The sequence below is a fragment of the Protobothrops mucrosquamatus genome, unplaced genomic scaffold, assembly GCF_001527695.2.
Source record: "Protobothrops mucrosquamatus isolate PMUCROS unplaced genomic scaffold, P.Mucros_1.0 scaffold4752, whole genome shotgun sequence".
In the NCBI taxonomy this organism is placed as follows: domain Eukaryota; kingdom Metazoa; phylum Chordata; class Lepidosauria; order Squamata; family Viperidae; genus Protobothrops; species Protobothrops mucrosquamatus.
In genome coordinates, this window is record NW_015390644.1 from 6,615 (window position 1) to 28,386 (window position 21,772).

The 21,772-nt window shown below is 44.1% G+C and overlaps 1 protein-coding gene across 1 annotated transcript in view; it reads left to right on the top strand.

The window, feature by feature from the left end:
• Nucleotides 1–511: 511 nt before the first annotated feature.
• The window catches only part of LOC107299280 (armadillo repeat protein deleted in velo-cardio-facial syndrome homolog), a gene marked incomplete at its 3' end in the record, with an annotated part of 85,289 nt that continues 64,028 nt past the window's right edge, over nucleotides 512–21,772 (top strand). The window contains exon 1 of the mRNA XM_015828642.1: nucleotides 512–727. Coding sequence (XP_015684128.1) covers nucleotides 512–727 — 216 coding nt within the window. The remainder of the gene's footprint in view (nucleotides 728–21,772) is intronic.

Consider the following 21,772-nt stretch of genomic DNA (forward strand, 5'->3'; position numbering starts at 1 on the left):
TTCTTTGGGGGCTTCATCTAAGTCAGAGGTGTCCAACCTTGGCGACTTTTAAGACCTGTGGATTTCAACTCCCAGAATTCTTTTGCCCCAGTTTACATCTTTTCTTGCCAAGCAAATTACTGCACTTGTAAATTCAGTAGCACGGGGGTTAAGCAGATCTGGCTTCTCCCCTTGACTTTGCTTGTCAGAAGGTCCCAAAAGGCGATCCCATGACCCCGGACACTGCAACTGTCATGAGTACAAGCCAGTTGCTAAGCGTCTGAATTTTGATCACATGACTGACCGTGCGGAGGCTTCAGCAATCACAAGCATGACAAGCGGTCCTAATTCACTGTGTTCAATGCCGTTGTAGCGGTCACTAAACGGATGCTTGCAAGTCGAGCTGAAGTCCACAAGTCTTAAAGTTGCCAAGGTCGGACACCCCTGTTCTCCCTTTTACTCCCCACCCGTGTCGCCCTAATTTTTGTCCTTTGCCCTATCAGCGAGCAGGCCAGATCTTTTGAGCCCAGCCATGGATGATTATGACATCCGATCCGCAGCGAGCATCTTGGCTTCTGTGAAAGAACAGGAGGCTCGCTTTGAGCGGCTTACCCGGGCCCTGGAAGAAGAACGTCGGAATGTGTCTCTGCAACTCGAGCGGGCCAACCAGCCCTCGGATCGCATAAACGCCTGCAACATCGGCAGTGGGCAGCCCTTAGCAACGGCTTGGCAGCAGCTGGTTCTGCAGGTAAAGGACCTGCTCTTCGCCTCTGATTCCCGCCACGCCAGATTTGCCTGTCTGTGAATGGTTAAAACGGGGTGGCCTTTTTCCGTCCCTCTTTCCTGCCGTGCACTCAAAAGAGTTATTTTTTTCCCCTCCCCTTTCCATCTTTTTAATCACGTGGGCAGGTAAAATGAGGATATAATGGTCATTGCTTCCTTGGATTTTGGATGGGCTGGCACTTAAGGTGGCAAAGAGGGCTTGGTTGCAAGGCTTGGGAGATGATCAGGTAGCAACAGAAGAAAACATTTGCAGCTCAGGGTTGGAATGAAGGGTCCTTGGTGATCTCTGAGCTTGGTGGTTTTCTTGTGGATGTTTCATGATCCGACTAGATAACATCATCAGTGCTAGAAGGAAGTGGGGTTTGCGGAGAGGAGGAGAAGGAGGAGGAGGAGGAGGGCGGCTGTGGGGTCCTTGGTGCTCTCTGAGTTTGGTGGTTTTCTTGCGGATGTTTCCTGACCCGACTAGATAACATCATCAGTGCTAGAAGTAAGTGGGGTTTATGGAGAGGAGGAGGAGGAGGAGGAGAAGGAGAAGGAGAAGGAGAAGAAGGAGGAGGAGGAGGAGGAGGAGGAGGAGGAGGAGGAGGAGGAGGAGGAAAACGACTGTGGAGTCCTTGATGCTCTCTGAGCTTGGTGGTTTTCTTGTGGATGTTTCATGACCCGACTAGGTAACATCATCAGTGCTAGAAGGAAGTGGGGTTTGCGGAGAGGAGGAGGAGGAGGAAGAGGACTGTGGAGTCCTTGGTGATTTTCTTGCAGGAGGTTTACTACCAAATAGGTCCCATCATCAGAAGAAAACCCCACGTCCTACTAGCACTGATATTGTTCCCTAGTTGGGGCATGAAACATCTGCAAGAAAGCAACCAAACTCAAAGACCACCAAGGACTCCCACGGGTGATCAGCGCAAGCAGCGGTGGTTTATTGATTCACACTTCTGGTTTGTTAGAAGAGAAATGGAGCTTGACCTCTGTGTTGATAATCAGCCAAGTTCGAGCAGTATAGTTATATACCTATGACAGTTTTATGCGTTATCTTGATGGTTACATGAGCAGAATCCATGTTCCAGATAATGGACTTGTTTGTGAAATATTTTCATTAATATTAAATGTTACCAGGGATTCCAACAACAGCTGCCATATTAATGGTCCTAAGTAAGCTTTAACTTCTATCATCTTGTAGTTGGGGGGGGGGAGGTTGTGATCACAACACATCTGGAGAAGAATGTATTAACAACTGTGAATAAGGATCCGGAGAGGAATATTTGGTCATTCGAAAACATGGTTGCCCAGCTATTGTGCTGTTAAATGACCCACTTCTAGGTCTTCTACAAGAAGAGAGTATTTTTATAGCAGTCTTTTGCAATTTGGTGCCTGCACAATTTCAAGAATTTCCAATACTTTTGAAGGTCCCTACGGAGGGGGAAAAAAACTGCTTAGTAATCCACTTGTCAGTCTCTTGAGATGTTCAGGTGAGACATTTCTCCATATCACCTTGTTAGCGGAAGCATGCTAAGGTGGAACAATCTCTTGGTTTCGCTATATCTCCTTTATAAGACTCCTACCATCTCTGCAACATTTCATGGGAAAGAATTAATTTCTCCTTTAGCTTTTTAAAACTAAGCCTTGCCGGTTAATGCGCCGCGTTGTTCTCCCGTCCTTTGCTGGCTTTGATACAAAGCTCTTGCTTCTTGTTTAAATTACTATAGGTGTTGTTAATCTCCACGCAAATTCCCAACAGAGTGGAGTGTGTAAATAACTTAGAGTCATGTATTTTTTTTTTATTTTTTTATTTGCTCTAGGCATATGGAGTCATTGCTTTAGGAAATGGAAATTGAAGTAGGCCAAATCAAATTCCATTGTCTCCAGCTTCGGAATTAAACTGATATACTAGTCTTCCTGGAAAAAAAAAAAACTTCTCTGTATTTATTATTCTTTTTCAGCCGGTTATAAATCTATTTTCTTCATTTGTTGAGAAATGTTATGCGCGAAAGGTAACTGAGTTTGCAGTGGTTTTTTTTTAATTTTTGGTGCTTTTTTTTTTAAATGTGGGAAGCCGGCAATATATTGATTTCTGTTCCACCAGCAAGCGGGTTGACCTGAATCTTCCTCAAGCTAGCAAACGACCTGAATTTTAACAAGCCGTTGGTGTTTACTTAGGCTAAACAAACTCTGATTCACACACCCAGCAGGTTCTGTGGATCAAAATGCTAATGACTATGAGTCACCCTGGACTTGTGTGCATCAGTTACATCTTTTTTAAAACTCTAAAAATCTGAACTTGGAGCTAGGAACCATATATAATTATATATCTTGGTCAGAGCCAAGCTTTTAAACCAAGATCAGACTTTGATTCGTGATCCCAGCCCAGTTGATGGACAATAAACTAAGACCTGCCACTTGAATGTCATGCTATTTTTTTCATTCTGAAGTAGCTACACCCAATCTCTGTATCTCCTAGGACAGGGATAGGCAACCTTGGCTCTTTTAGGACTCGTGGACTTCAACTCCCAGAATTCCTGAGCCAGCCATGCTGAGGGGAAAGGGAGAGGTTTCCAAGCTGAGCTATGCTGGCTCAGGAATTCTGGGAGTTGAAGTCCACAAGTCATGAGGAGGCCATAGTTCCCCCATGCTGGCTCAGGAATTCTGGGAATTGAAGTCCACGAGTCATGAGGGGGCCATAGTTCCCCCATGCTGGCTCAGGAATTCTGGGAGTTGAAGTCCACGAGTCATAAAAGAGCCAAGGTTGCCTACCCCTGTCCTAGGTTAAAACTCATATTTTCCTCAAACCAATACAGGGGATCCTCGTCTTACAACGTTTTTGTTTAGTTACTGTTTAAATTACAACAGCACTGGAAAAGGTGACTTACAACCATTTTTCACCCTTACGACCATTGCAGCAATCCCATGATGAGGTGATCAAAACTCAGACCCTTGGCAACTGACTCATATTTATGACGGTTGCGATGTCTCAGGGTCACGTGATCCCCTTTTACGACGGTCTGGCGAGCAAGGTCAATGGGGAAACCAGGTTCACTTAACAAACCGTGTGACTAATATAACGCCTGAGGTGATTCCCCTGACAACAAAGTTGTCAAATGGGGCAAAACCCAGTTAACAAATGTGTCACTTAGCAAGCATAAATTTTGGGCTCCATTGTGGTCGTAAATTGAGGACTACCTGTACAGACCAAGATGGTTGAATAAGGATGTGAGGTGTAGTTCCACAAAGTTGGAGAGTTTGCTAAAACAAGCAGAAAGCTCCGATCTGGGGGGTGAATGAGTAACCAAACCAAAGATTGCTTAAAACGCTGGCTAATAATTGAATGAGAATTAGGACAACAGAGTTGGAAGGGGCCTTATAGGTCATCTAGTCCAACCCCCCACCCAAGCAGGAGACCACCACTTCCGATGGCAAGATGAGAGGCATTTTCTTTGTGCAATTTGTACTTGCTGGATCTTATGTTTATCGATGTTTATCCCGCAGGCTGTTCCCTGATTTAGAGACATTTCTGGGGTGGGAGTCAGTTTTAAATGATTAATATAATAAATCTTTGATAATGGTCCTTCAGCTATAGAATATTTTCCGCAAATCAAGCTACCTAAAGTAATCCTTGTGTTTCTGCCGGGGAAATATATTTTTTAATTTCCCTTGGCATTGACAGGGATATTATCATCTCTTAATTATATATTTTTTAATTTCATGTTATAGGGTGGCGCGGTGAGGAACACTTGGAAAGTTAATCGAACGATCTGCTTTTGTTTAATTCTGCCGTTTTATTTCCTGTGTTGATGTCCCATGTTAAGCGGGGTTTTGCCCATTTTACGACCTTCCTTGCCATAGTTGTTAAGTGAATCACTGCAGTTGTTAAGTGAGTAACACGGTCGTTAAATGACTCTGGCTTCTCCACTTGTCAGAAGGTCACAAAAGGAGAATCACACAACCCTGGGACATTGCAACGGTTATAAATACGAGTCAGTTGCCAAGCATCTGAATTTTGATCTCGTGACCCTGGGGATGCTGCAACGGTCGTAAGTGTGAAAAACAGTTCTAAGTCGCTTTTCCCAGTGCTGTCGTAACTGTGAACGGTCACTAAACAAAGTGTTTTAAGACGAGGACTACCTGTACTGTTGCATAAAGGGGCATTCCAAACAGCATGTATAAGCATGTATATCAATAAATATTGCCTATAATCAGAAGAAGCCCCTACAGTCCTCCGTTTACAAAAACTCATTTGACGACTGCTTCATCAGCACTGAAAACAACTGACTTACAGCCAGTCCTCAGACTTACAACCGTGGCACCATTGCCACGGCGACATGATTCAGATTTGGGCACTTGGCAACCAGTATGTATTGATCATGGTTGCAGCATCCCGGGGTCCTGGGAGGTCACCATTTGTGACATTCCCAGCTCTTGTCTGGCAAGCAAAGTCAATGGGGGAAGTCGGATTCATTTAGCACAGGGGTCTTCAAACTTGCCCCCCCTTTTATGACTGCTGGACTTCAACTCCCAGAATTCCTCAGACGGCCATTTTGATGATACTGCAGGCTTGGATCCAGACCAGGGGTCTTCAAACGTGGCCCTTTTATGACTTGTGGACTTCAACTCCCAGAATTCCTCAGCCAACATGGCTCAGCTTGGAAACCTCTCCCTTTCCCCTCAGCGTGCCTGGCTGAGGAATTCTAGGAGTTGAAGTCCACCAGTTTCCTGCCTGAGCAGGGGGTTGGGCTAGATGACCTCCAAGGTCCCTTCCAACTTTACTATTATTATAGTCATAAAAGGGCCAGGTTTGAAGACCCCTGATTTAACAACTGCCTTGCTTAAAAATGGACATTCTATAGTTTAGCACCTATAGTGCTAAACAGAAATCCTTTGCTTTAATGGATGAGGTGTGGTTTTGTAGCAGCTTGCGGTGTTGAAATTGAGACGGCCTTGCCTCCCTAAAGCTTCGGTCCTTGCAATTGTTATAAGAACTTGCACTAATAGTAATTAAAAGCTTCATAAAACCATTCAAGCAGGCGCACCTTTTAAAGTTAAGCAAAAGCATCTGAATAGATTACATCTGAAGAAGGAACCAGCTAAGGACTTGAATCCAATGATCTGGAAGCTATCCCAGTGCATTACAGAATACAGGAAAGAGAGAAGTAAAAAAAAAACCATCCAGAACTGTGCATTCCTTTAATTCTTTATTTTTTTTTATTTAAAAGTTTTCGAGCGCAGGAGAACTTGAGGAAAACGTAGTTTTTACTTAAAGGCTCTGGGGAGGAGAATCCTTCATCTTCATCAACCTAAACGTCATCTTCGTATTTCCTGGTATTCAATCACAACCTGCCTTTTGGAAATTAATAGAGAAACATGACAGCAAATATTGGGGAATTGTTTTTGAAAAGTCAGAGGAGCCAGCTGTAAATACAGCTGACTATTTTACTGCTTAAATGAGGAACGTCTGGAATGTTCGGTTTCTCCAATGTTGGGTTTTGGGTGAGCTAATAAAACTATATTCATAGGAAGGAGGAGGAGGAGGAAGAGGAGATGTTTTCACAATAATGGAGAAAGAAAAGAAGGAGAAGATGTTTTCATAATAATGGAGAAAGAAGAAGAGGAGGAGGAGGAGGATTGTCCCATTCACCATTCTGGATTATTTCCAATCCAGAGGAAGGCTAGGATATTCCAGATTGATTGTTTGATTGATTACAATTCGCATTTCTCATCCTAATCAAAGCCAGTTTGGTCTAGGGCAGGGGTAGGCAACCTTGGTTCTTTTCTGACTCGTGGACTTCAACTCCCAGAATTCCTGAGCCAGCCATGCTGAGGGGAAAGGGAGAGGTTTCCAAGCTGAGCCATGCTGGCTCAGGAATTCTGGGAGTTGAAGTCCACGAGTCATGAGGGGACCATAGTTCCCCCATGCTGGCTCAGGAATTCTGGGAGTTGAAGTCCATGAGTCATGAGGGGACCATAGTTCCCCCATGCTGGCTCAGGAATTCAGGAGTTTGAAGTCCACGAGTCATAAAAGAGTAATAAAAATGCGTTCTAGTCTCACCTTAGTCATCAAAACTGGCTGGGTGACTTTTGGCAAATCGCTAGGAGATTCTGAGTTCTAGTCGTGCCTTAGGCACGAAAGCCGGCTGGGTGACTTTGGGCCAATCACCAGGAGACGGTGAGTTCTAGTCCCACCTTAGGCCTGACAGATGACTGGGTGACTTCAGGCCAGACCCTCTCTTTCTTCCCCGACCACCTCACAGGGTTGTCGTTGTGGGTGAAAGTCGCAGTAGGCAGTTGCGCTGCCTACATTCCCCACCTCGAGCTATTTGTAAAAAAAACAAACAAAACAATGGAGGCGGGCCAACGTGGCCTTCTCAGCCATGTGGGGAAAACAAAACAAAACTAGTGAGAAGTTTCAAGAGCTTGACCGCCAAGTCTCCATTCCCACCCACGGCTTGTCCTTACAGGGCCTTCCTCTCGGAAAACGAGAAAGGAGGAAAGGGGAGGGGGAGAGAGAGGGGGGGAAGGAAGGAAAAGAAAGAAAGAAAGAAAGAAAGAAAGAAAGGGAAGGAAGGAAGGAAGGAAAGAAAGAAAGAAAGAAAGAAAGAAAGAGAAAGAAAGAAAGAAAGAAAGAAAGAAAGAAAGAAAGAAAGAAAGAAAGAGAAGGAAGGAAGGAAGGAAGGAAGGAAGGAAGGAAAAGATAGGATTTTGGGTTGGTCTCAGCTTTCCGCGGCCCTGCCGAGCGAGTGCCCCAGCTACCTCGGGCTGGCTGGTGTTGGCTGGAGGCTGGCTTGCAAGCCACCAGCTGCGCCTGTCAGTTTGGGGGCTGGCTCCCCACCCCACCCCTGGCAGCAAATAGACTTTGCTCAGTCCCCATATCCTCCTCCTCCCTCTCTCCGTCCATCCGGAAGGCCAGGCCCCCCTGGCCCGCAACGGTCCCACAACTGGGGCCCACCTCTGGCACAAAGCAAGGCAGGGGCAGCCAAGAAAAGGACCCCCACCCTCCTCTTCCTCCTCCTCCTCCTCCTCCTCCTCCTCCTCCTCCTCTTCTCCTCCTCCTCCTCCTCTTCTCCTTCCCCTCCCCTCCCCTGGCCTTCTCTTCTCCCTCCGATCGGTCCTCCCTCCCTCCCTCTCCACTGCAAACACACAGAGAGAGAGGCAGGCAGTGAAAAGCTGAGATTGTCGGAAGCGCTCAGCTGCCGGGGGCTGACCCTCCCCTCTCCTCTCCTCCCCTTCCTCTCTTCCCCCCCACGTTTCTCCTCCCAACACCCTGCCTGCAGACTGAATTCATTGGGGGGGGACTTTAAAAGGGGGGGGTATTTATTTATTTATTGCAAAAAAAAAGCCACGAAGGAGACCCTCCCTCCCTCCCCGGATTGCATCCATGCCTGCCGAACTCAAACAGGTGAGTGGACCAGCGACGGTATCCCTGTCTATCTGGTGGTTTGATTATTATTCTTATTATCATTATCTTTTAATACCTGATACGATTTTATTTTTTAATGCCTGGCGGTGGGGTGTGAGGGCGGGAAAGGTTGAAAGGAGGAAGAGTGGGTGAAGGAGAGGCACGCCAGGGAGGAGTGGAAGTAGGAAAGAAAATAGAGAGATGGAGAAATACATTTTCCCCTTTCCGGAGGGGGGAGAAGGAAGGAATTCTAAAACTGCTTAACAACAGTGAAAGATGGAAAGATTTTCTGCCTTATTGGTGTGGGTTTGTTTGTTTTTTCCGTCCCTCCTGTTTGTGTGTTTTTACTTACTAGTTGAAACGTTGGGAGAAACGAGTAGTTTGCTTGTTTTCTTTCATCTTTGCGGACTGCCTAGTCAATCTAGGCAGAACAGAACAGAAACAGAGGTTGTCGATGGAAGTCATTGCCAAGTTATCTTTAGAGCAGGTGAATAAATGAATGAATGCTTTTTTTAAAAAAAAAAAAAGAAGATGTGTAAAAATCTGCATTATTATGATTACACTTCAACTGGGCACTTGGGCCAGGCACTTGTTTAAATAGATTTTTTTCCCCTCTTCCCTTGCTTTTCCCTGAAATTTTCAAATAAGTGCCCAGAGAATAAAACACTGGTCAGCAGGCAAGTTTTGCTCGTGTATTAACTCGTATTAACGCCGTCTCTTGAAGAAAGTCCAAATTATGATTTGAGAAATTGTCCGGGCCTGCTGGAATCGTTTGTTGGTTTGAGATTTCAGCCTTACTTGATACATCTGAAAGGAATAAAATCCCAAAGGAGGGACAAAGTTGCTTGCTGATAATTTTGTATGCAGGTTAGTTCGTGTGTGCGCAAAGAGTTTTGTCTTGAACACTAGGGTGCGAAAATTAGCGATGCGTGATTTATTTTTTTTTGTGTGTAGGGCTCCAAAAAAAAATAAAAATAAAAAATCTTGGCAGACAAGGTGGAACTTGAGAGGGTTTTTCCCCCCGCTTTTTTTGAATTGTGGGTTGCATCAATTCAATGCAGATGCTTCCTTTGCATCTGGAATGTATGTCAGCTTTCAAAACAGGATCAAAGGTGGCCTGTGAGATATGTATGAGCATGGCAATACCGCCATGGGGGCAGGACAAGGTAATCTCAGCTTGTTAAAATCTCTTTCTCTTGTCGTTCAACTGATAAGGATGTTTCTTTAAAAATAAAAGGAATAAATAGCCCGTTTGGGGGGGGGTGGCGTTGTTTTTTGAGAATGCTGAGTGAGCTTCCTGCTGGCGGACTGCAAATATATTTTGAAAAAGCACATCCAATCTGAGCATTTGCTTTTCTGCAATAGACCCGTGTTTCAAAGCCTTTGCCTTAATTTCTCATCTTCTGCCTGAAGACCACCTGTAGATGTGGCCAGAATTTAAACATCTTTGCGCTTTTGACACTGCTTGAAAACCATCCCCACCACCCCCAAATTTGTGCAGCGCTCTCTTGCTCCGGATCAGCTAACCCGAAGTTAGAAGAGAAATGTTTTATTCTTTGCTTATTTTCCTTCTGCGGGGCGGATCGAGAACCTGCTGGAAGACGGAAGGGCCAAAATGTGAACACACATATTCAAATGTCAACGTCCGTGAATTGCCAGTGTAGAAAGGACTGCCCACACCGGAAGGGGATTACTGTGTCAAGTGTGTGGGACTCTGCATTTTTCCCATGGCTGTTTATTTGTCAGGGTCCCGCTAAGAAGGATACGTGCTAGATCTCCCATTTTGAAGGGACTTGTCAAGCATGGAAGAGCAAGACAGATGTCTGATTTGCTTCCTGCTTACTCGGTGGAGGGCACACGAGACTCAATTCATTCTCCTTTTCAAACCCTGAATTCTTCATGGGGATGCAAGTCTAACGCCTTCCTTTTAAGGGCATGGGTGACTCCTGGTCTCAAAGTCTGTTAGGAAAATGTATGAAACAACTTCAGGCTGAGAAGAAGGGCTATAATTCTCTGCTTTCCAATCCTTAATATATAGGACAGAGGGATAATCACCCTGTTGAAAAATTAGCAGCAGAGTCCTCCGTAATTCAGTTTAATGTAGAAATCCTTGCTACACAGTAGTCCTCAGCTTACGTCCATAATTGAGCCCAAAGCGAGAGAGTTGTTAGGGAAGCTTTGTCCCGTTTTTCGACTTTTCCTTGCCCCAAGTTGTTAAGTGAATCACTGCAGTTGTTAAGTTAGTAACCCGTTTGTTACAATCTGGCTTTGCTTGTCAACGGTTTTGCTCCATTTTTCGACCGTTCCTTGCCACCGTTGTTCGGGAAATCACTGCATTGTGTAGTAACACGGTTGTTAAGTGAAACTGCCTTCCCCATTGACTTCGTCAGAAGGCTGCAAAAGGAGATCACACGATCCCGGGAGACTGCAAGGGTCATAAAATGTGAATCCGTTGCCATGTGTCTGAATTTTGATCGCGTGACCGCGGGGAGGCTGCGACGGTCGTAAGTGTGAAAAAGCCACGAGTCCCTTTTTTTCAATGCTGTCGTAACTTCAACGGTCACTAAGCAAGCTGTTGTAAGTTGAGGATTAACCTGTCCTATAAAATCCAGTGCACCTTATAGCAGTCGACCAAGGCCATACTTAGCTTGCACGGATAGTGCCTTTATGTTCATTAACCTCTGAGAATGACAGTTAACATCGATATAAACTTTTCCCCCCATGAAAACTGATTTGTTTGATTAAGGAAAGGTCACTGTGGAATTCATCAACGACCAGAAATCCCTTTGGAGGATTAATTTTTTAAAAAAAAATGTAAAAAAAAGATGATTTTATGACTTACGATTTTGATGGTTAGAAAAAAGCGGTTTGTAGAAAAAAAGAAGTTACTGTATAATCCAGTCTATGAGAGAGAGGTTTGATTATAAGCAACCTAGAACTAAGGAGAAACTTCCTGACAGTTGGAACAATTAACCAGTGGAACAACCTGCCTCCAGAAGCGGTGAATGCTCCAACACTGGAGGTTTTTAAGAAGAGACTGGACAGCCATTTGTCTGAAATGGTATAGGGTTTCCTGCCTGAGCAGGGGGTTGGACTAGATGACCTCCAAGGTCCCTTCCAACTACTACTTCTTCTTCTTCTTCTTCTTCTTCTTCTTCTTCTTCTTCTTCTTCTTCTTCTTCTTCTTCTTCTTCTTCTTATTATTATTATTATTATTATTATTATTATTATTATTATTATTATTATTATTATTATTATTATTGATCATCGCACAGTCAGCCAGATGTTCAGACTGGATTTGGCATTTTGTCTACCTATCGAGTCCTTCCCAAGGACCTGGGATAGGCAGATGTGGATGTTTGATGGTATTATAGATCTTGTCGCAGGATGGAAGCAGTTTCTAGTAAGGCTGCCTTTTATTATTATTATTATTATTATTATTATTATTATTATTATTATTATTATTATTATTATTATTATTATTATTATTATTATTGAGGAAAATGGGAAAGAATATTTTTCCATTGCTTTTTTTCCCTGTTTTCTGCTCTTCTGTTTTCGTTTTCTTTATTTCTATTTGTTTTTCGTAGCCGTTTGTGCAAATTATGGTCTGGAGTAGGCGTTGAAACTCAATATACTGAGAAGCGGGGACTTGGCGCCAAAGCATTTCTCACCTCTTGGGCCAGGTGTTCTATTCATTTTTTATTTTTATTTTATTTTAGAGAATGTACATTGCTGCCTACTTGCGCAAGGCGACTCAAGGCGACTTTACCTGGATATAAAAGCATCCTATAAAAAAATAAAAAGAAGAAGAAAAAGAATAAAATAATAACCCACACACATCCCCGCCACCCACGACAATACACACACGTTGATATAACGTGATTGTTCCTCCCATCGCATCATGCCACTGCTGTTTCTTAGACAACGTTCATGGAAGAACGGTTCAAAGTTATGATGGTGCTAAAAAAAAGCGACTTACGACCATTTTTCATACTTACGACCTTTCCAGCCTCCCCCCCCTCGATCACATGATCAAAACTCACGTCACCCCAGGACACTGCGACCGTCATAAATATGAGTCGCCAAGCCTCCGGATTTTGATCACGTGACCGTGGGGAGGCTGCAATGGTTGTGCATGTGAAAAAAAGGTCATATGTCACTGTTTTTTCCCGTGCCCGTTGTAATTTTGAAGGGTTACTAAATGGACTGTCGCAAGTCAAGGACCGGCTGTGGTTATTAGACACTTCAAATCTGTGTCTCCTTTCCTTTGATGCCAACGGGCCTTGCTTGAGTTTCCGTCGGTGAATTAAGCGCTGAATACAGACATGATTTACAAATAGTCCTTGACTTACAACAGTTCACTTAGTGAGCGTTCGAAATTACGACGGCATGAAAAAAGGGACTAAAGACTGTTATTCACATTTACGGCTCTTGCGGCATCTGCAGGGTCACCTGTGATCAGCCTTTAGAAGCTTGGCAGCTGACTCATATTTATGATGGTTGCAGAGTCCGGGGTTCGTGCGATGGCCTGTTGTGACCTTGAGACGACAAACCCAGATTCCCTTAACAAGTGTGTCACTAACTTAACAACTGCAGCAAGCTATTCTCCAAAGTGCCTGAAAGCAGGACAAGAAGCAACGGATGGAAACTAATCAAGGAGAGAAGCAACCTAGAACTAAGGAGAAACTTCCTGACAGTGAGAACAATTAACCAGTGGAACAACCTGCCTCCAGAAGCGGTGAATGCTCCAATACTGGAGGTTTTTAAGAAGAGACTGGACAGCCATTTGTCCGAAATGGTATTAGGTTTCCTGCCTGAGCAGGGGGTTGGACTAGATGACCTCCAAGGTCCCTTCCAACATTATTATTATTATTATTATTATTATTATTATTATTATTATTATTATTATTATTATTATTATTATTATTATTGTTGTTGTTGTTGTTGTTGTTGTTGTTTTTGTTGTTGTTGTTGTCGTCGTCATCATCATCATCATCATCATCATCATTATTCACCTAGCAAACTGCGGCCAAAAAAAAGGGTCGTAAAAAGGGAGCAAAACTCACTTTAACAAATGTCTCACTTAACAGAAATGTTGGGCTCCATTTTAGTCATAAGTTGAGAACTGCCTGTGTTTAGGACGTCATGCCGGTTGATTTCAATGGGCAATCATGACCGTCCTTTAAGCAGGACAGAGAACTATTCTCTCTGTCTGCTTTTGGGCATAAAACCGTGCTATATCAAACTTTTAAAAGAAACTGCCCATTCGTCAAACAAGTCCCCAAGATGGCTTGGGGCTCTTTTTCCAAACAGCCAGCTGAAAGCATCCAGGCAATAAGGCCGCCTATCAAAACCTGGATTCTAGATGAATCAGAAGCCCTTGCCAGGAAACTGGTCCTGAAGCTTCTAGCAACACAACAGGAGGTGCATCCTGGCTTGTGACGGCCAAGCTTCCTGGAGATGTAGCCTTAACAGGTGTCACCTAAAGATTACCGTGCTTTACAATCTTGGCAGTTCTGGGATTTAAGCGGAAGCCGAGAATGACAAGACTATTACCCAGGCATTATCTTTCAGGCCTTAAGAGCGTTAAGCCAACATTGAGGGCTTCTTCCTTCCGTAAGGCCCTTGTACGTGCGAAGAGAAAGCTTTTGGAAGATTGAAACACCTCCGCTCTGACGGATTAGCCTCTTACCTTATTAGGTTGCGCCTGCTTCCTTTTGAGTCGATAATATTCAACGAGGCTGACATCCAGCCAAGGAAAATGCATTGCCAGGGAGTTTGGTTATCAGCTTCTAAACATCCTTTGTGTGTTTGTGGTGTGTGTTTTGTGTGCTCCCTTTTTTTTCCTTCTCATTCCGGCACCGCCGGTAAATCACTCTTTTTGCGAAGAAAGGCTCTCTGTTTCTCTCCCAGGGTTTCTGGAGAGCCTGAACCTTTGATGAAGCCCTGGGATTTAGCAGAGAAGACCATCCCTTTCTTTTATTGGCTTTGACCCTCACACACACACACACACCCCAGTGAAGTAAGCGAGGTGATGCCAGGGAGGGAAGAAGAAGGTCTTAAATTATGGAAGACCGTAGATCTGGCTGCCAGTTTGGAGGCCTCGGAAAGGAAAGATCTGAGAAGGATCGATAAATCTGGAGTCACAGCTGGCATGAAGTCATGCTGTGCAACGCTGGGTTTTGGCTTCCTATTGGAGGGTAAGCCATCATTTCTGACAAAGATGGACTTTCAGATGGAAAAGGGAAGGTCTTTTGAGCCAGAGACTCAACCAAAACTGTACTTGCTGGCCTAAAATAGACATATAGCACAATCAAAAATCAAACAACTAATTTCAGCCCTCCCGGTGTAGCAGAAGTGGGGAATTCCCAGCTCCTGTCTCCTGCGCCGTGTAGCCCTGTCTACTCTGTATGGTAATCTTGTCTCCTGTGGTCTCCACCCCAGTGTTAAAAGCTGCTCTCAGAAGGTTGCTTAACTCATCTGTAGCTGAAGGCATCGGCAGATGCAGTGGCTGAATTTTTTCTTGAACAGCATGAAATATTTTTCCTACTGTCTTTCCCCAGTTGTATTTTCTGTAAGCTGCAAACATTGCTGGGAGTGTTTATCAGATAGATAGATAGATAGATAGATTAGATAGATAGATAGATAGATAGATAGATAGATAGATAGATAGATAGATAGATAGATAGATAGATAGATAGATGATAGATAGATAGATAGATAGATAGATAGATAGATAGATAGATAGATAGATAGATAGATAGATAGATAGATAGAGGATGGATAAGAGAGAGATGGATAGAGAAGGTAAGTAGGGATGGATGGATGGATGGACAGTCAGATAGACAGACAGACACATACACAGACAGATAGATATGGATGGATAGATACAGATGGAGACAGATATGCATAGACAGATGCAAACAAACTAGATTGACAGGACAAACAGATTAGGTGGGATGAATGGATGGATGGAGATAGAGAAAGAGAGACTGATGGAGACAGACAGACAGACAGACAGATATGGATGGATGGATGGATGGACGGACGGACGGACAGACAGACAGACAGACAGATAGATACAGTTGGAGTTAGCCAAGACGGATGGATGGATGGATGGATGGATGGATAGATAGATAGATAGATAGATAGATAGATAGATAGATAGATAGATAGATAGATATAGATGGATGGATGGATGGATGGATGGATAGATAGATAGATAGATAGATAGATAGATAGATAGATAGATAGACAGACAGACAGACAGACAGACAGACAGATAGATAGTTAGATAGTTAGATGGGGGATGGATAAGAGAGAGATAGATGGATAGAACAGGGATGGATGGACAGTCAGATAGATAGACAGACAGACACATACACAGACAGATAGATATGGATAGATATATACAGATGGAGAGAAATATGGATAGACAGACAGATGCAAACAAATTAGATTGACAGGACAAACAGATTAGGTGGGATAGATGGATGGATGGAGATAGAGAAAGAGAGACTGATGGAGACAGACAGATATGGATGGATGGATAGATAGATAGATAGACAGACAGATAGATACAGTTGGAGATAGACAAGACAGGGATGGATGGATGGATGGATGGATGGATGGATGGATGGATAGATAGATAGATAGATAGGTAAATGGATGCATAGTATAAACCCATACCATTGTGCTTAGATATAGTATTATTTTACTGAACTTGAAACCTACTAAGTGTGCATTATATTAGTGGAGGGGAAAATTGTATCCACTTGACTTTCTCTGGGTTCTGAAGAAAGCAAATGACCAGCCATTTTTAACCTTCTACGAAAACGGATGGACTTCCTTGTGAAGCCATCCAGAGTCCAAGTTGACTCAATGATTTTTTTCCCTCTAAATCGAGATGCACATGTGGAGTTTGGTGTAGGTTCTCCAATTCTGCAGGGGCTGTCAGAAAGTTCCCCCCTGAGGTTCCAGAGAATCAGGGTCATGATGATGAGTATCCTAGGACTGCCTTTTGGGGATCAGTCCTGACGTTCATGGTATCCCAGGCCTTCGAGCAGCTGAGCTCGAAGGCCTGGGATACCCATCAATATTTGGGTGTGTTGTGTTGGTGAGACCACCCCATCAAACTGAAAGAGGCCCCTTATGTTTGGATAGTGGGATCTCATCTCCTAACCATCATCTTGTTTTCCGTCTGTCAGTGACAGTCCTGACCGTAGCCCAGAGCATTGTGATATCAAAAGGGATTCTTAAGTGCTTCCTGGTTCATGGTGGACTCCAAGGCAAAACAATCAAATTTTATTTCTAGCGGACTCCATTTTCTTCCCACCCATTATTTCTGGAAGGAAGGAGGAAAAAAAATATTGAAATTAATCGAAAGGACAGACAATCTATCAGACATCTTTTGTTGTTGTTGTTGGTTTTTTGGGGGAGGATTCTCCTTCCCTCCTCTAAAAGGAAGCTACGGTTAAATAGAGACAAATAAACCGTACTGATGGGGGACAAAATGAGAGGTGACATCTTCAAGCTTTCCCCTCTTTATGGGAAGATTAAAAGGAGGCAGAACCGAATGAAAGGCGGTTTGGGTTATTTATGAAGGGTCCAGAATGACCTTCACATCTGGAATTGCAGCACTTAGGGGCTTGCAGTCCTGCTACTATAATTGCCATAAACATTATTTAGAGACTTTCACCCGCCTTGCTAAAAAAAAAAAAAATGGGAGGAGGGTGCCTTACATCTGATGCCTGGGCCATATCCTAGTCAGGCAGTGTAAGACCTTTATAGCTTAGGGCAACCAAACTTCTCTTTTGCAATTTGAAATAGTGGCACGCCGTGCATGTCCCTCTGTGGATATAAGAAGCGTGCGCCATGCTCTTAGCTCAACCTGTTTCTTAGGCTGTAAGCTCAAATGAGGTCTTCCGAGCAACCGCACGGGGAGATAATTAATAATATTTGTCGCTCCGGGTTGAAATGAGGGATCCTGGGTGCTCTCTGAGCTTGGTCGTTTTCTTGCAGACATTTCATTACCCAACTAGGTAATATCATCAATGCTAGAAGGAAGTGGAATTTGGAGGAGGGAGGGAGGGAGGGAGGAAGGAAGGAAGGACTGACTATGGGGTCCTTGCTGCTCTCTGAGCTTGGTCGTTTTCTTGTAAGTGTTTCATTACCCAACTAGGTAATACCATCAATGCTAGAAGGAAGTGGAATTTGGAGGAGGGAGGGAGGGAGGGAGGGAAGGAAGGAAGGAAGGAAGGAAGGAAGGAAGGAAGGAAGGAAGGAAGAGGAAGGACTGCTCTGAGCTTGGTCGTTTTCTTGTAAGTGTTTCATTACCCAACTAGGTAATACCATCAATGCTAGAAGGAAGTGGAATTTGGAGGAGGGAGGGAGGGAAGGAAGGAAGGAAGGAAGGAAGGAAGGAAGGAAGGAAGGAAGGAAGGAAGGAAGGAAGGAAGGAAGGACTGACTACGGGGTCCTTGGTGCTCTCTGAGCTTGGTTGTTTTCTTGCAGACGTTTCATTACCCAACTAGGTAATATCATCAATGCTAGAAGGAAGTGGAATTTGGAGGAGGGAGGGAGGGAGGGAGGGAGGGAAGGAAGGAAGGAAGGAAGGAAGGAAGAGGAAGGACTGCTCTGAGCTTGGTTGTTTTCTTGCAGACATTTCATTACCCAGCTAGGTGACATCATCACTCAATAATCAATTCTAGTGCCGTTGTAACTTTGAACGGTCATTAAACAAACAGCTATAATTTGAGGACTACCTGTGTAAGCTTGAGCGATAAATCAAAGCTAATGCTGTTGTAAACTTTGAAAGGTCTCTAAACAAATGGCTATAACACGAGGACTACCTGTGTAGGCTTGAGCGATAAATCCCGTTGATTGGAACATAACCTGTGGTCCTGATTCTTCGTGCCTGACCTTGTGTGATTTAGAATGTCTGAATCTTTGGTCTCTTCTGTCGGACTTGCTCTTGTGCCCACTAATCCTGGATTTAAAATAGGCAAGTTCTCAACATCAGGATAAGGAAAAAGCAAGACAGAAGTGTGTCCGGGAGACACAAAAAGCAATTAATTTTTCCTTCCTCTTCTTTTTTGCTTCGACCAATCTCCGCAGGTCACTCCCAGTAGAATCAGAAGTACTCCAGCTCCAGAAAAGGACAGTGAACAAGCTCATCTAATACTCATATTTGGTGGGATTATAAGCATTTGTTCCTTTGAGGGTGAAGGTTCCTTCTCCGAGCTTGTGTGTTGGTTTCCAAATGTTTCATTACCAGGCTAGGTAACAACTTCAGCGGAGTTTAAGGGATGTCAGTGTTCTTCTGTTGATAAGGGCTTCCGGTGTGGGTGTGTCGAGTGACGGTCTTGTGATGGGGGGGGGTTTACATCAGATCAGGGTCACTGGGAGATGAACTGCTGGTGGGAGTGGGGGATTGTCCGGGATGGTTGAGGGTTGGTGCCATCTCCAGTTGACTGTGCGGTTGATTTGGATCCTGAGGGGTGCATAAGCTGGTTGTGGGTGGATGTGTCTGTTGATGGAGTTGCTTGTTGGAGGGCCAGCCTTCGACAAACACACACGCGTGGTGGTAGTAGCGTGGCCGATGATCTTAGTGTCGCTCCAATCGAACTGGTGTTATTTGGTGTCGCTGTGGGTCGAGCTTAAGGATTTGGGATCGTGGCGTTGGACTGCCAGCCGGCATTCGTGGATCCTGGTTTTTAATCGACGTGATGTTTGTCCCATGTAGAATCGGTTGCAATGGTTACCGTCGCTTTGTTTCTTTATGGCCATCCAAGCATCTGCGGGGACCATCTTTGCATCCTTGGGAGTCGCCCAGCAGTGTTAATTCACGGAAATATTTCATCTTTTAAAGCAGGAAATGTCGCTAAGTAATCTCCGAATGCATGCATAATTTGCAGCTCTGCAGGGCCTCTAAGCCGCTTCAAAGTGTTGCCGTAGGTCTTTGATTTGTTTCGATTCGATCGGAGGAATCTTCTCATCCTGGCATTCTTTACATTTCTCTTTACTAATGTGGCTTTACCCAGGTGGTCCTCAACGTACGGCCACAGTGGACCCCAAAATTTCTGTTGCTAAGTAGCTCTCAACTTTTTCTTCACCATGGACCCCCTTTAAATATCTTTGGTGGCCACAGCCCCCCCCCAAGACTTAACTCAAGATTTAAATCACAATAGTTCTTCAAGCCTTCGCGGACCCCTCCCTCCGTGATGACATTGCAGCCCCTTCCAGGGGTCTGCGGACCACAGGTTGAGAACCCTTGAAGTGAGATATTTGTTAGGTGAGTTTTGCCCCATTTTACGACCTTGCTACGGTTGTTAAATGAATCACTGCAGCTGTTGTTAGTAACACAGTTGTTAAGAGAATCTGGCTTCCCTCATTGACTTTGCTGGTTAGAAAGTCATAAAAGGGGATCACATGACCGTGGGACATTGCAACCGTCCTAAGTACACGCCAGTTGCCAAACATCTGAATTTTGATTACGTGACCATGGGGATCGTGTGAAAATGGGTCATACGTCCCGTTGTAACTTCAAGCGGGCCCTAAATGAACAGTTGTAAGTCTAAGGACTACCTGTACTTCCTTTGTATTTTTTGATTTTCTCTGTGTTTTCATCCAGCTGAATTGGGTATATCTAGTTTAATGAAGAGAAGGACGAGAGGGGACATGATAGCAGTCTTCCAATATCTCAGGGGCTGCCCCAAAGAAGAGGGAGTCAAGCTATTCTCCAAAGCGCCTGAAGGCAGGACAAGAAGCAACAGATGGAAACTAATCAAGGAGAGAAGCAACCTAGAACTAAGGAGAAACTTCCTGACAGTCAGAACAATTAACCAGTGGAACAACTTGCCTCCAGAAGCGGTGAATGCTCCAACACTGGAAGTTTTTAGGAAGAGACTGGACAGCCATTTGTCCAAAATGGTATAGGATTTCCTACCTGAGCAGGAGGTTAGACTTGATGACCTCCAAGGTCCCTTCCAACTTTATTATTATTATTATTATTATTATTATTATTATTATTATTATTATTATTATTATTATTATTATTATTATTATATTATTATTATTATTATTATTATTATTATTATTATTATTATTATTATTATTATTAATCACATTACACAGAGAGAGAAAAAACCTGCACAGGGAGCCAACCCCAGAGTTTTAAAAAATGCCAATAAAATGAAACCGCTCTCCTTCTCTTTATCGTTCCCGGTCTTCTTCTGAACGGACGCCAAGCTTAACACTAACTTAAACCCCTCAGAAATCTTGACGGCTGTCCAAACCCTTCCAGAAAAAGAAAACGGGTAAAAAACAAAAAAAAGCGACATCTGTCTGGTACCACAAAATAGTTGCAAAAAAAAAAAAAGACTAATTCCTGCTGCGGCTTGTTTCTGCGTATCGGAGATGGGATAATTTAAACAGTGAGAGCGGCTTCTCCGTCTTGCTGTTCAAGGAATTTGGCAGGAGGATATTGGAGCAAGATGTTCCATCCACCGGCTTTATCCAAATGCTTCTGGGGAGGGTTTTTATTTTATATATATATATCTATATATCTATATTATCAGACATCCGTAATCAAAACTGGGGGTGTTCTGAATTGAATTACTCCAGAGTCTGGTCTTCTGCCAGAAGCACAGAGAGAAAAAGCGTGGGCCAATTGAATTCCAGGTGTTCTGATCATGACATCGGTAGATTTGGTTATGCCTTTAAAAATAATAAAGGAGCATATTTGTAGCTCAGAGTTGAAATGAGGGGTCCTTGGCGCTCACTGAGCATAGTTGGTTTCTTGCCCAAAGTAAGTCATCAGTGCTAGCTTGGGTCCTGAAACGTCTGCAAGAAAACAGCCAGTTTCAGAGAGCACAAAAAAGCCCACAGTTGTCGTCGTCGTCGTCGTCGTCCTCCTCCTCCTCCTCCTCCTCCTCCTCCTCCTCCTCTCTGCAAACCCCATGCCCTTCTAACATTGATGATGTTACCTAGGTTGATAATGAAATGTCTGCAAGAATACAACCTTGCTGGGAGGGAGGGAGGGAGGGAAGGAAGGAGAGAGGGAGGAGGAAGAGGAGGAGGAGAACTGTAGGGTCCTTGGTGCTCTCTGAGCTGGGTTTGCTTGCAGACATTTCATGACCCAACTAGGTAACATCATCAGTGCTGGGAGGGAGGGAGGAGGAGGAGGAAGAAGAGGAGGAGGAGGAGGAGAACTACAGGATCCTTAGTGCTCTCTGAGCTGGGTTGCAGACGTTTCACGACCCAACTAGGTAACATCATCAATGTTTGGAGGGAGGGAGGAGGAGGTGGAGGACTATGGAGTCCTTGGCACTTTCTGAGCTGGGTTGTTTGCTTGCAAACATTTCATGACCCAACTAGGTAACATCATCAGTGCTGGGAGGGAGGGGAGGAGGAGGAGGAGAACTGTGGGATCCTTGGTGCTCTCTGAGCTGGGTTGCATACATTTCATGACCCAACTAGGTAACATGTTACTACAAATAGTAAAATGTCTGCAAGCCGACCACCAGGCTCAGAAAACACCAAGGACTCCAAGTAAAAACTGTTAATAGGAAGACTTACGTTACCCCACAATCCACTTCTTGGCTTCATACATTCTTCCAA